At 38.6% G+C, this 15,656-nt stretch overlaps 2 protein-coding genes across 3 annotated transcripts in view; one reads left to right on the top strand and one right to left on the bottom strand.

The window, feature by feature from the left end:
- The window catches only part of XKR9 (XK related 9), a 54,210-nt gene extending 43,929 nt beyond the window's left edge, over positions 1-10,281 (bottom strand). The window contains exons 1-3 of the mRNA XM_015454945.4: positions 10,135-10,281; positions 6,485-6,560; positions 3,675-4,224 (exon numbers count right to left, since the gene is read on the bottom strand). Of these exons, the coding sequence (XP_015310431.3) occupies positions 3,675-3,946 (272 nt within the window). The 5' untranslated portion in view covers positions 3,947-4,224; positions 6,485-6,560; positions 10,135-10,281. The remainder of the gene's footprint in view (positions 1-3,674; positions 4,225-6,484; positions 6,561-10,134) is intronic.
- A 4,147-nt stretch (positions 10,282-14,428) lies between these two features.
- The window catches only part of LACTB2 (lactamase beta 2), a 30,503-nt gene continuing 29,275 nt past the window's right edge, over positions 14,429-15,656 (top strand). For both annotated transcript variants that reach the window (XR_012416931.1, XM_005563513.5), the window contains exon 1: positions 14,429-14,644. Coding sequence is in view for 1 of the 2 variants with exons in the window: in XM_005563513.5 (XP_005563570.1) it covers positions 14,523-14,644 (122 nt within the window). In the remaining variant the exon portion in view is untranslated. The remainder of the gene's footprint in view (positions 14,645-15,656) is intronic.

Here is a 15,656-nt window from a genome sequence, read left to right as displayed (position 1 = left end):
AAAGAAACACAAAACATAGTAAAGAAAACGTTAAAAAAGATAATGGCTGACAATTGTGTAGAATTAATAGAAGATAATAATCCACAGAATCAAGAGGACCAACAAATCCTAAGCAAGAGAAATAAAATCTACATCTAAACATATAATTAAACTGCAGAAACCCACAGATAAAGAGAAAAATCTTAAGAGCAGCCAGAGGAGGAAGACAAAACACTTTCAAAAGAGCAGCAATGAGACTAAAATCTAACTCCTCCAGAGCAACAATAGAATCCAACAATCAATCAAATATAATATGCAGAGAGAAAATACGACTCATCTAGAATTCTATAGCCACTAAAATATCTCTCAAGAAAGATAATGAAATAAAGATATTTTCAAACAACCAAAAATTGAGAGATGATGTCACCAACAGCCCCTCAATAGATGAAATTCTAAAAGGCAGACCTCGGGAAAGCAGAAGTAAAGTAATTCTAGGGCCAAATGTAGTGGCTCACGCCTATAATCCCAACACTTTGAGAGGCAGAGGTGGGTGGATCACTTGAGGTCAGGAGTTCGAGACCAGCCTGGCCAACATGACGAAACCCCGTTTCTACTAAAAATACAAAAATTAACCAAGTGTCATGGCGCATGCCTGTAATCCCAGTTACTCGGGAAGCTGATGCAAGAGAATCTCTTGAATCCAGGAGGCGGAGGCTGCAAAGAGCCAGGAAGGCGTCCCTGCAGGTCAGCCTGGGTGAGAGAATAAGGCCCTGTCTCAAAAACAAAAAAAAGAAAAGAAAAGTAATTCTAGGTAGAAGTCCTGAGATTCAAGAAGAAATAAAAAAGAGAATAGTAAATATATGGGTAAACATAAATAAAATTTAGTAGAATTTAACTACATAAAGTAGAAAAATACATAATGATATCATCTAGTGGGATTAAAAACAGGCATTAAAATGACAACAATATAAATATATTAGTTGGGAGCATAGCAAATCAAATTCTAGTGTTTTGAGGTTTTTAAATTATCAATGTTAACAGCAAAGGTTTCGTTTTACTTTATACTCAGAACAATTTAAGACCACACATTATGCACTATACTTCTAGGTAGGATCCAGTATATTGGAACAGACCAATGCTCCTGCCAAAGCAACAAGAGAAACTATAAACTGGGCTGATATATCTACAAATGCTTATTGCTTGGAAATACTTGCTGATTCTATTACTCAGAACAAGAGGTTGAAAACCTGGATTTTGCCCAAGCAAAGGGCTGTTGTTAGGCAAGAAGAGAGGCCTAGTTCAATAGATTATGGTACATCCATAGTAAAGGATACACCATGCAGCCTTTAAAAAAAGTAAAGCAGCTTTGTATGAACTCACTCCAGAAGATCTTCAAGATGTTTAAGCTAGGTTTTAGAGGTCTGTTACTGAGGGACCTCAACTCAATCAATTTTTCCGCCAACATATGTGCCAAATTTTGAAACTACACCATAGAGGCTAAAAGCTAAGCAGAAAGTCTTGAAAAAGCAAAACAGGCTTTCTGGTAGTCTTGTGGTGCCAAGATAAAAATCAGCGTTCAGGACTTGTGGAGGTGCGATGACCACACCATACTCTCAGTTCCCTAGAGACTGCAAACCAAAAGCAGACTGAACCTTAGTCTAAATGCCTACCAGAGAAAAATAGTAGCATTTGGAACTTCTATCATCTTTTGTATAGAATGTGTAATATTCAATCAAAAATTACTAGGTGTATCAAGAGACCCTGGAAATCAAGGCAATTTGACCTTTCTTTTATAATACAATTTATAATTTATAACACAATGTACCTTAAGGTCCTCATTTGAATGCTGATGTAAATAGTTCTGCAGATGTGCAAATTTTCCATTATTAGAATGGCAAATAACAGAGAATTTACCATATTTCTAAATTCCTTGCAAAAGCAACTTTTGTCTTTCTTCAATATTACAACTACATAATTCTCAATATTTCTCATACAGAATACTCATTTAATCTTACCTATTACATATGTATTTGTTCATCAGCACTTTTACTGTATTTCTTTAAACATTTGCATCTTACTGAGAATGTGCAGTTCGAAAATTGACTTCTAATACCAACAACTAAAGCACTTTCTTTCCAGCTTTTCCTAAAACCTGTAAACTTCTTTCTCATTGCACATTCTGTTTCTTTTACTTATTAAAAACATAGTAACTATAGCTTCAAAAAGGCAAAATACGTGAAAATATGTCCGGAGCTGCACGCCCCGGCCATAACGAATGATAATTAAGGATTAAAACGCCTGAGCTATATTCATTTCCACCTCACACCTCCTCCCTAGATTTACCTTCTTCCCTATATTAATACCGCCATTAAAAGATGGCGCTTTTCCTGCTTCTTCACTCACTTTTCTTGCGCCCAGAAAAAATTGTTACTTAATAGCGCAAGCGCAACATGACGTCCGACCGGAGAAACCGAAACCTACCTGGCCACGCCCTCCGCAATGAGGTCATTTCCGCCTTAGCCCAGCCTCTTCCCTTCCAAGTGTATATAAGGCATTGCATTACCGCCATTAAACGAGACTTGATCAGAGCACTGTCTTGTCTCCATTTCTTGTGTCTCTTGTTCCCCAAATTCCCACCCCCTCCTCCAGGTCCTGCTTTGACAATCCCGCGGGCCGGGATAAAAATACTTTGAAAATTATAAGTCTCCACATATATACAATGACATTATTCCCATTAATTAATATAAGAAAAGCCTGGAATTTTTTTTTTTGAGACAGAGTCTCACTCTGTCACCCAGCCTGGAGTGCGGTGGCGCGATCTCGGCTCACTGCAAGCTCCGTCTCCCGGGGTTTACGCCATTCTCCTGCCTCAGCCTCCCAAGTAGCTGGGACTACAGGCACCCGCCACCTCGCCCGGCTAGTTTTTCATATTTTTTAGTAGAGACGGGGTTTCACCGTGTTAGCCAGGATGATTTCGATCTCCTGACCTCATGATCCGCCTGTCTTGGCCTCCCAAAGTGCTGGGATTACAGGCTTGAGCCACCACGCCTGGCCTGGAATTTTTTTAATACATTCAACTAAGGGTCATGAATTTGCTGCTTTTTAACAGGACAGAATCAAAAGTAGAATTACTTAAAGGAATAATGAAGAGGTCATATAAAATGAACTATACAGAGAATCATGGAATTCTGAGGGCCTATTTAGAGTCTAGTTTCTCTACCTATAACAAGATGATTCTTAAGGTTGCTTTAGTTCTATGACTCTGTACCTAGCTAACCACATAGCTACTGCATTATTGCAGCAAAAATTTAATTTAGTTAAATCAATGATAAGTATAAAAAAGTGAGTACTCTCTTAGTTACAAGTGAAATGTCATATTTACACAATCAGACTTAGAATATACAGAGGAGATAAAAGTTCTGTACGACACAGAAATGTCTTTTTCCTTCTCGTGAAAACTGAGTTCATATCAGAAAAAGTAACCTAATTAGATAAATTTAAACATTTTTATTAATGACCCTGGAAAATTCTGACAGTATGGCAATGACTTACATAAGCACAATAGTGAGGAGCAAGTAACCTTTGTACTTCATGCAAATAAGGGATCTTTGTACATTTGACTATCCAGATACATAAAGGTAGCTTCTGTTTGGATAAAAGAAACACAGTGGTAATGATTAAACATGTATGCTTACCTTGTAAAAATTCCTCCTTGCAAGCAATGAAGTAGAAGAAAACAATGCTGACTTTCTTGGCCTGCTTTCTTTAAATCAGCCTTGAACCAAGAATAACTGAAACACTGAACCACAAGTGTTCCAAAAAGCATAAAGCTTAATGCTAAAACACTAAAAACATACTGTCCTTCATGGAAAAATCTGACAGATACCCATATGTCCACAATTAAATCAGTTATGTAGATTATAATGCCAAGAACTGACATCATAAAATTCTGTTTAGTATATTTCATTATGAATGACTATAGCTTTTCATTATCTACTTTTTTCTCCCTCACAAAAAGGGAAAAAAAGCCGAACAAATATTAGTATATCCTTTGGTATAGCACTGAATTTTAATTTCTACTCCCTAAATCTATTTAGAAGAAAGAATAAATATTATGAAATGGGAACACTAACACCAAAGTGACTAATTTTGACTTTCTTTTCTAAATCTCTAATCTAGGTCCAATGTTACAAGGCTTTAATCAATCTTCTGTTTCACAATGATCTTCATTACAGATGACAAGACCTAAAATAAAACAGATATTTAAGTTCCAAAATATCCTAAGTATAATATTAAAAACCCTTAGCAATGATTTCATCAAAGCTCTGCTTTTTCTAAAAATAATATATTGCCACTAAATACAGTTCTTATAACAACTTTGGGAAAGTCTCAGAAATATACTTGATAGTTGATAACTTCCTCTCAGACTATTTATCTTTTAAAAATATGACCTACCCACAAAGATATTTATCACATGACTATTTATAGTGGCAAATTGGAAACAACCTAAATATTTCAACATAAGGAAATGGTAAAGTAAATAAAGGTAGATTCATAAAATGGAATATTACAAAACTACTAAAATATATGTAACAAAGGTGCAATAGTTGTAAAAATTCTTAATATGCTTTTGGCCCAGCAATTCCATCTAGATTCTATCCTAGGGAAATATTCAAAAATGTGCAAAAAGATAATTTTTGCAGAGCCTTTTTTATAAGAGCGAAATATTGAAAACTACCTAAATGACAATTGAGAGGCCTAGTTCAACAGATTATGGTACATCCATACTAAAGGATACACCATGCAGCCTTTAAAAAGAGTAAAGCAGCTTTGTATGAACTCATTTTGGAAGATCTTCAAGACGTTTTAAGTGAAAAAAGCAAATCCCAGAAAGATAAATACCGTACACTATTTATGGTTTTTAATTATATATGGAGAGAGGAAGAGGGTTGAGAGAAGGAACAAATGCAACTTCAGTTGTTTTCTCTCTATATTGCTATATTTTTTGAGTTTTTTTAACAACAGACCTGTACTGATGTTGCTAGGTATATAATTTTTTTAAATAAAAACAATAATAAATGATACTTACGCAGAATCTCAATGACTGGAGAAAATGTTTATGCTACTAATAAAAGTTAACATTTACTTACCACTATGTGCCAAGCACTGAGCAAAATGTTGTATATAAAACGCCCCAATTTAATTCTTCTATCACTTAAAATGTAGATTCTACTATTATTACTATTTTATAAACAGTCTGAATGAATGCAATCTGTATACAAGATTTGACTGACTCATTGGTGGTTTTTTGGTTTGTTTTCCTAATTAATTGCCAGCATTTCACGAAAAATGCAAATGTTTAACTGCTATCAAAAAACAGAAAGATCCTCTATACTAGATTACTCCTTCATGAGCAGGGGCTGCCCCTTTAGATGGGGCATGCTCTCTCCTGTTCATCACAGTAGTCATCTGGCCCATTTCAGGCATTTCAACAGCTGGGTTTCAATGTTAATGCAGCTACCTACTAGCTGTGTGTCCTTAAATGTGTTCTTTTCAGCCTTATACCTTATTTTCTTCATCTAAAATGTGGAGAGAATAATGGTATATATCTTATGGGGTTGTTGTGAAGGTCAAGAAAGATAATACATGTAATACATATAAACAAACCCCTAGAAAAGTACTTGGCACACAGTTAGGGCTCAATAAATGCTAAGTTATCATTATGACCTTGCTGACCGCTTGCCTGGCCTCTGTAAGCATATGAGTTTGCAGTCTCTGACTTTATATCATATAATGTTATGTGAAAAAGTACTATGGGTACGATCTCAAAGGTAAGGAGGGAGAAATGAGCTCTGGGGCCCTGATGCAACAGGACTGGTGTTCTTACAAGAGGAAGCAACACCAGAGAAAAGGCCACGTGAGGACACAAGAAGGCAGCCATCTGTAACCCAAGGAGAGAGAACCTCACCAGAAACCAACCCTGCTGGCACACTGATCTTGGACTTCCAGTGTCCAGAACTGTCAAAAAATAAATTTCTATTGTTTAAGCTAACAAGTCTGTGGTATTCTGCTATGGCAGCCAGACCAATTAACACACTATATTTCTATAAAAAATATTTATTACTTTAAACACACCAAGGTGAATGTTTACTAAAAAATACACACACAAACTAATACTTACTGTGTTCTCATCATTTTATCACTTATAAGTATTTAGTTTAAAAGTCTTCAGAATAATATTAAAAGGTATTTCATTCTTCTCACAGAATAAAGCAACAGTTATGATCACTGCTTCTGCTGTCAAGAACATTGTGACCAACAGGACAGAAAAAAACAGTTTAGAAACTGAGTTTTTAAAATCTAGTGGGCCATGAATTTCCCTGCAGTAGGTTTCTTATGTTAACATGAAAGACCTCAAGCCAACACACACATGAGGTTTAGGAGGATGAGATTAATTGGGAGGTTCTGCTCAATTGAACTAATTAAATATTTACTTAGAACCTACCTTGTGCTGTTTTAGGCTCTTCTGGATATATCAAGTGATGAGAGACAAGTATTCCTGCCCGTGTGGAACTTATATCCTAGCACAGAAAGATAATCGAGGAGTATCTCAATTACAATGATTTGATTTTTATAAATTATATTAATGTATTAAATTATCACATGCACCTCAAAAATATATACATTATGTATCATTTTTAAACATAAAATTTGAAATATAGTCAATTAACAATAAAAATAATGAATAAATAAATCAAATATTAGAAGGTGGTAAGTGCTATGGAAAAAAAAAAGCATAGTAAGGAAGATCAGCAATTACAGTAGAGATGGGCATATCATGGGCTGTGACATTAATTAGATTGGCCAGGGCAGGACTCACTGAGAAGGTGGCATTTGAGTAGTGAAATTGGCCATGTGAATATGAGATGGAAAAGTTTTCCAGCTTGAAGGAACAGCTAGTTCACAAGTCTAACGCACTAGATTTTGAATCCTCCAAAAACAAATTTCATAAAATACTGTCAGAAATTCCTTAGCATGGTTCTATTGGATATGTTTAATGTGTATACAAATCCTGTTCTAATATCATTCTTCAAAACATAATTTCTTAAGCTTTACTAAGAAAAAAATTGCATATATAAAAGAACAGATGGTAGTAATAATAGCTACTACTGCTAGGTGTTTACTAAAAGTGAAGTTTTTTGGCATAAATTATTTCATTTAATCCTCACAAATCCCTTTGAAAACAGTATTATTGACGCTATTTTGCAGATCAGAAAACTGAGGCATAGAGGTGTTTGGTATTTAGGTGAGTTATCTCTAATGAGTAAAATCTGTTTGCCTCCAATGCTTAGGTCCTACCCACAATATACTTACACAGTATCTGAAGAGAAAACAGAAAACATTTACAGGTGTGTGAGTATAACACTTAGGCATAGCAGTCTATAGATTTGAGATAGACTACACATTATTATTATTATTATTGTATATTATTCTTTTCTGTAGTGAAATTAAAGGGAGAGAGGAATATAGTTAGAATTGCAAATGATGTGATCTAAGCCTTTCTAAACAAAAATCTTGGCCAGGTGCAGTAGCTCATGCCTGTAAGCTCACTTTGGGACGCTGAGCCAGGAGGATCACTTGAGTCCAGGAGTTCAAGACCAGCCTGGGCAATATGGTGAAACCCCGCCTCTACAAAAAAAAATAATAATAATACAAAAATTAGCCAGGCATGGTAGTGTGTTCCTGTAGTGTCAGCTACTTGGGAGGCTGAGGTGGGAGGATCATTTTAGCCCAGAAAGTGGGGGTTGCAGTGAACTGACACAGCATCACTGCACTCTAGTCTGGGCAACAAAGTGAGACCCTGTCACAAAACAAAACAAAAAAAAGATTTTTTGTTAATTTTCTTTTTCTCTAACTTATTTTCCACTGCCTCTTCTCAGCAAAACTTTATAGTCTGAGAACATGTTCAAAAGAATAAAAGTTGACTAAAACACAATAGTTAAGCTAAAATTTTGCTTTAAATGATTTTAAATGTAGATAATTTCCTTAAAATTACAGACTATAATACTTCAGTATTCCATATGTGCATTTCTTAATCTCTCAACACATAAAGAGAGCTTCCTTTACCTGGCATGAGTAACAAAAATGTAGTAGCAGGTTTGGGTTGTTTGTTGGTTGGTTTGTTTGTTTGTTTTAAGACAGGGTCTCTCTATATTACCCAGGCTGGTCTTGAACTCCTGTGCTCAAATGATACACCCACCTTAGCCTCCTGAGTAGCTGGGACTATCAGCACAGGTACCATACCTGGCCAACACTAGCAGTTTTGAGTCAACTTTTACAAGATGGAAAGAATAATTTCCAAGAAACAGAAACTGTTACTGGCAGAACATTAGATGCAATAGATTAATCTAATATGGTAATATCCATATTCCTAATTTAGTCAGGCAGAACATAACACCAAGTAGAAGGAAACCTACACAGCAAGCTAATACATATAGCAGATCTGATAAAGAGAGCTTGCAGGTCTTTCAATAACCACATAGTTGTATAACTTGTATTAAGAATAGTTCATCTCTATCTCTATGGTTGATCACTATTCCAGTACCACTTTAGGTAAAATAATGTCACCTACAAAGTTTGGCTTCATAGGGGACTTCTTACACTTACTGACTTAATAGGACAATGATATAGTTTGAATATATATCCCTACCAAATCTCATGTTGAATTGTAATCCCCCATGTTGGAGGTGGGGCCTGGTGGGAGGTTTTGGGTCATGGGGTGGATCCCTCATGGTTTGGTGCTGTCCTCATGATAGTGAGTGAGATTTGGTTGTTGTAAAGCGTTGCGTCTCCCCCACTACTTTCTTGCTCTGCTCTCACCATGTGAGACACCTGCTCCCTCTTCACCTTCTGCCATGATTGTAAGCTTCCTGAGGCCTCCCCAAAAGCAGATTCTGGCATTTTGCTTCCTGTACAGCCTGAAGAACCATGAGCCAATTAAACTTCTTTTCTTATAAATTACCCAGTCTCAAGTATTTCTTTACAGCAGTGCAAGAATGGCCTAACACAGAAAATTGGTACCAGTAGTAAAGTTTTGGTATAAAGATACCTGAAAACATGGAAACAGTGTTGGAACGGAGTAATAGGCAGAGACTGAAAGAGTTCGTAAGACTCAGAGGAAGACAGGAAAATGAGGGAAAGTTTGGACCTTCTTAGAGACTGGTTAAAACTTGTGAGCCAAATGTCGATAATGATATGGACAGTCAAGTCCAGGCTGCTGATGTCTCAGATGGAAATGAAGAACTTATTCAGAAGTGAAGCAAAGATCACCCACGTTATGCCTCAGCAAAAAGCTTGGTTGGATTGTATTTGTGCCCTAGAGATCTATGGAAGTTTGAACTTCAGAGTGATGATTTAGGGTATCTGGCAGAAGAAATTTCTAAGTAGCAAAGCATTCAAGATGTGGACTGGCTGCTTCTAACAACCTATGCCCAGATGTGGGAGCAAGGAAATGACTTAAAATTTGAATTTATATTTAAACAGGAAGCAGAGCATAAAAGTTTGAAAAATGTGCAGCCTGGTTAGGTAAAAAAGAAAGAAAAAGCTTCTTCAGAAGAGGACTACAAGCAGGCTGTAGAGCAACCACTTGCTAAAGATACTTGCATAACTAAAAAGGAGCCAAGTGCTAATATCAAAGACAATGGGTTCAAGTGATTCTCCTGCCTCAGCCTCCCCAACTAGTTGGGACTATAGGCGCACGCCACCACACCTGGCTAATTTTTGTATTTTTATTAGAGATGGGGTTTCGTCATATTGGGCAGGCTGATTTCGAACTCCTGACCTCAAGTGACCCAACCACCTTGGCCTCCCAAAGTGCTGTGATTACAGCCATGGGCCACTGCACCTGGCCCTCTTTTCTTATAAATTATCTAGTCTCAAGCATTTCTTTACAGCAATGCAAGAATGGTTTAACACAGACAATTTCAATCCAATTCCAAATATCGACCTAGCTATGTGGCTACCTGGTTGCCAGTCAAAATACACAACTTTTGCCCACTGTACAACTATCTGAGATAAGGCAGCTATTTAAAGAAATTAAAACTAGGAAACTTTCCCTTGTCAACCAAATTTAACACATATAAAACACAGACTTACTTGTCAAATATAAAAAGCCATCTTTGATTCAAAGTCCCTTCTGGAAAAATCTTCATCTTGTGAATATTTTACTTCTTCTTCACTAAAAACAAGTATAATTAAAGGATGTGTAAACTTTTAAGATCGAATACTAAAATGAAACTGAAATCACCTGTTAGTCACATGTGGCATTTTCTAATCTAGTGATAAGAGTCTGTGTCATTATGAATTCAGTACACCCTTTTATAACTATCTCATTGAAGGGAAGAAATAGCATAGGTCCTTTCATGGGCTGACTACGTTCCAAGCTTTCACTGTATTTGTCAAATAAGTCTAGAAAATACAATTTGCCTCACAACAAATCCAAATGGATAACATGTCATGTTTGAAAAGGAGGTTCTTAAATTTGAAGTACTCTAACAAAGTATCATTAACTTAGCCCTACCTACTTTTCAACCTTATACATTCTCAAATCGTATGCCCCCAAGAGCATATGATTGTTGGTCTGTATTCCCAAAATAAGCGCTGCTTTTCTTCTATTTCCAAGCCTTTGCTCAAGGTTATTTTCTGCTGTCTAGAATAACTGCCATCTATCTGACGAAATTCTGTCAATCCTTTAAAAATCAGCTCAAAACCCACTGTCTTTATGCTTTCCCAGATCATCCCAATAAATATGTTTCTCCCCTTTCTCCTTGCAATCTCATCACTTCAATTGTACATCTCTTCTAGTATTTACCTAGTAAATACTAGTAAATACTATCTCTTCTAGTATTTACCTAGTAAATACTATTATTTTTCTAGTATTTATGCTTTTTTTTAAGAGACAAGGTCTTGTTCCATCACTCAGGCTGGAGTACAGTGGCACAATCACAGCTCACTATAACCTCGAACTCCTGGGCCCCAGTACTCCTCCAGACTCAGCCTCCCAACAGTGCTAGGATTACAGGCATGAGCCACTATACCTGAACCCACATATACTTTAAAAGTATCTCCTTCATGGTTATGACCCTCTAGAAAGCAAAGACTATCTTATTCATTTTTAACATGCCCTCAATATGTCTACAACATTACTTTGCATGTTGTAAGTAGATAATAAACTATTGTAAATGTGACTGAACAGAACGTAAAAAATCTTTGATCTGATTTCTTGGAGAGGAACTTAAACTTCAAGTCACATTTCTAAACATATTCACAAAGACTTAACTTTGAATCTTTTTTTTTTTTTTTTTTTTTTTGGAGACAGAGTCTCTGTCGCCCAGGCTAGAATGCAGTGCCACGATCTCAGCTCACTGCAACCTCCGCCTCCTGGGTTCAAGTGATTCTCCTGCCTCAGTCTCCCAAGCAGCTGGGATTGCAGGTACCTGCCACCATGCCCAGCTAATTTTTGTATTTTTAGCAGAGACAGGGTTTTGCCATGTTGGTCAGGCTGGTCTCGAACTCCTGACCTCAAGTGATCCTCCTGCCTCAGCCTCTGAAAGTGCTGGGATTACAGGCGTGAGCCACTGCACTCAACCAAAAAATGTATCTACCTGTCTATAGGTTTCTTCACCTGGATATACCACAATCACCTCAATTTTATCTCATCTAAAACATAGTTACTATCTACCCTCTATTTGTACTCTTCTTCTAGTATCTCCTCGTATGACCCTATGCAAGTTGCCTTACTGTTAAATCATTTGGCCTATTTCTTCATCTGCCAAATGAGGAGCTTGGCAATTGATTAAATGGAATCCAAAAGGAAAGTGCAGGTGAAAGTTTAATTGTTAAAAAAAGCTAAAGAAACTGGACCCTGTCTCTCAACATACGCAAAAGCCAACTCAAGAAGGATTAAACATAAGACCTTAAACTATAAAACTACTAGAAGAAAATATAGGTAAAATACATAAGGACATTGGTTCAGGCAAAGATTTTGTGGCTAAGACCTCGAAAGCACATACACCTAAAATAAAAACAGACAAATTTGACTCTATTAAATGAAAAATCTTCTGCACAGCAAAGGAAACAATGAACAGGGTGCAGAGACATCTGCTGAACAGAAGAAAGTATCTGCAAACTATTCATCTGACAAGGGACTAATATCCAGAACATACAAGAAACTCAAACAACTCAACAAGAGAAAACACAAATAATCCCATCAAAAAGAGGGCAAAGAACATGAATAGACAATTCTCAAAAGAAGACATACAAATGGCCAATAAATATATGAAAAAAATGCTCAACATCACTAATCATCAGGGAAATGCAAATCAAAATCATAATGAGATATCATCTTACCCCAGTTAGAATAGCTGTTATTAAAAAGACAATAACAAATGCTAGAGAGGATGTAGAGAAAAAGGAACTCTCATACACAGTTGGTGGGAATGTAAATTAGTACAACCGCTATGGAAAACAGTACAGAGATTTATAAAATACACACATACATACACACACACACACACACACAAATAGAACTACCATATGATCTAGCAATCCCACTACTATTTGTATATCAGAGGGAGAACTGCACCTGCATGTTTATCGCAGCGTTATTCACAATAGGAAAGATATGAAATCAACCTAAAAGTCCATCAACAAACAAATGGATAAAGAAAATGTGATGTATACACACAATAAAATACTATTTAGCCCTAAAAAATAATGAAATCATGTCATTTGCAGCAACATGGATGGAACTAGAGGTTACTGTGCTAAGTGAAATAATCCAAGCATAGAAAGACAAATATCACATATTCTTATTTATATGTGGGAGCTAAAAAGTTTATTTCAGCCAGGCATGGTGGCTCAGGCCCGTAATCCTAGTGTTTTGGGAGACCGAAGCAGGAGGATCACCTGAATCGCTTGAGTTCAAGAGTTCAAGGTTACAGTGAGCTATGATAGTGCCACTGCACTACAGCCTGGGTGAAAGCCAGACCCTGTAAGTAAATAAGTAAGTTAAGTAAGGAAATTATTTAAGCTAAAGGATAAAAGAATGGGTGTGCCCCGATTCTCAGGAGAACTTTTCAGCAGAGTTCTTAAAAAGGGAAGATGTGCATAGCTTCCTGCCTGAATAGCCATTAATTGATGGCTATAGTAAATACATATTGACAGATTGAAATGCCTGATGTAGGAGAATGAACTCGATGAACTCACTACAGGATCTGTGTATTTTCTTTTAGGTAATTTATAACTCAACTTTTTTAATGGGAAGCGGTAGTTAACACTGGATAGTTAATACTTGGCTGGTTAGAAACCGACTTGTTACAGAGAAAATGAGTCCCTGCCATCTTGGACATAAAACAGCTCCACAAGACCAGCCTAGCTCTCTGGGCAGGCGGGTAACACTGGGAGGCAGAGACACGCTCCTTCAATCTCACAGAGCTGGGCAAGTGTTAGTGCGAGGCAGGTAGGAGCAAGGCTGCACACGCAGACTCTGTCAGCTGGGCAGCCGCCCAATCCCCGTTTTTCATTTGTAACAAAAATAGTGTCCACCTCTTAATAATGTTTTGAGGATTAAGGGAGTTAAGTGGGATGTTTGTAGAAAGCACTTAGGCACAGTAGGAAGTACTAAGTAAATATGTCTTACCAGTATTTATTATAAAAGATGAACAGGCTGGCCAGGCGTGTTGGCTCACGCCTGTAATCCCAGCACTTTGGGAGGCCGAGGCGAGTGGATCACCTGAGGTCAGGAGATGGAGACCATCCTGGCTAACACAGTGAAACCCCATCTCTACTAAAAATACAAAAAACTAGCCGGGCGTGGTGGCAGGTGCCTGTAGTCCCAGCTACTCAGGAGGCTGAGGCAGGAGAATGGCGTGAACCCGGGAGGCGGAGCTTGCAGTGAGCCGAAATCGCGCCACCGCACTCCAGCCTGGGCGGCAGAGCGAGACTCCGTCTCAAAAAAAAAAAAAAAAGATGAACAGGCTACCACTACTACACACATACACACACAGAGCCACTGCCTAAAAGTCTGACTGGCAATCCTTCCTGGGATTTATTACTGAATAACGAACAGTTACCAAACCTGTCTGCCCCATCACAAGACTCTTCCAGATTAAAATGTCTCGCCCACTGGGATCCACTCGCCTGTCTAGGACACAAACCCGTGAAGCACCAGCCCCCGTGACAGAGCCAGATTCCCGCTTCGCCTCACGCCACCTCACGCCTCGCGCCAGCCTTCCCACCACTGCCGGCGCAGCCCGCGCGGCGTCACGTGACCTCTGGTTCTGTCCCCGGCCGCGCTGCCGGATCCCCGCCCCAGCGCGCCCGCGGTGTCACATGATACCTGCCCCCCTCTCCCCCGCTAGCCAATCCCCTCCCTCCCGGCTTGCGCGGCGTCACATGGACGCTACTCGCTGTCCGCGGCCTGTTGGTTTGTTCCGCGGTGGAGTATCCAGATAGGCAACACTGCGGCGCCGGCTGAGGCGGGAATGGCTGCTATACTGCAGCGCGTCGAGCGGCTGTCCAATCGAGTCGTGCGTGTGTTGGGCTGTAACCCGGGTCCCATGACCCTCCAGGGCACTAACACCTACCTAGTGGGGACCGGCCCCAGGTAAACGTTCTTCTCCAACCTCCCCAACGTACGCGGCCGGCCGCGGAGCCCGGGCTGTGACTGATCGCGGGTGTGCGGGCAGTGGAGAGCGCCGCGTCCTGTCCCTAGCAGGGCAGCCCCGCGCCTAGCGGCCCGCCGGGACTGCACGCAAGACACTCGGATCTCGAAGCTAGCTAAAATACGACCACCCCGGGTGATAGCTCTCTAATTTAGCGAGAAATGGAAAAAAAAAAAAAAAAGAAAGAAACTTCCTGTTTTGAAACCCGATTTACTCTGCTTGATGTTTGAATGCCAGAGTATGCGTGTTTAAACTTGAGGAAATTCGGGTGTCAAGAGTCCAAGAAAGGGTTTACTTTGCTCACTTGACTTTAACTGGTGTTTTGCCCAGAGTGGAACTTCCCTTCTCAAAAGCGATTATGTTGAGGCGATTTCCTCAACTCAGCAGCAGAGGGCAGGATTCTCTTGGCTTCCAAATTGGTTTTCTGTAGCCTGTGGGATCCTAAGAGGAGCTGACGTAACTAATTTGGAGAAGTTTTTTGTTTCAGTTGTTTGAGTTTAATTTGCAGACACAGTAACACACCTGTATTTCTAAGAAGATACTTTTGCTCTTGTTTAACTGCGTTCTGTTTTAGTGAAATTATGCAGGAATGGGAGATTTGGTTTACTGCATAGTAAGTCTTAGCAACTTTTGTAGTCTACTGGATGAACCAAGAAAATGTACTGTCTCTTGAGCGTAGAGTTTAATTGTGCAGTCAAGACATAAATAATTTTTAAAATATAATTGATTACTAAAAACGATTTAGTAAGTACAGTTAATTGAGTTTTCCTTGGAAGTGTCTACTGTTTGGCGTTTTTCCAGTAAATAAGAATTTTAGAAGCAGCAGACCTACAAGGTGGGCAGGTAAAAGATTAAGCTCAGAGTAAACAAGGCAGGGTCAGGTAGTTACCAAAGGTTTAGGCTACCACCAGAATCTAGGAGGGTAGAGAATTAAGCAGGAAAAATGCCAGATCT

Source organism: Macaca fascicularis, chromosome 8 (assembly GCF_037993035.2).
Source record: "Macaca fascicularis isolate 582-1 chromosome 8, T2T-MFA8v1.1".
NCBI classification, from domain to species: domain Eukaryota; kingdom Metazoa; phylum Chordata; class Mammalia; order Primates; family Cercopithecidae; genus Macaca; species Macaca fascicularis.
This window is presented reverse-complemented; position numbering and strand designations above follow the sequence as displayed.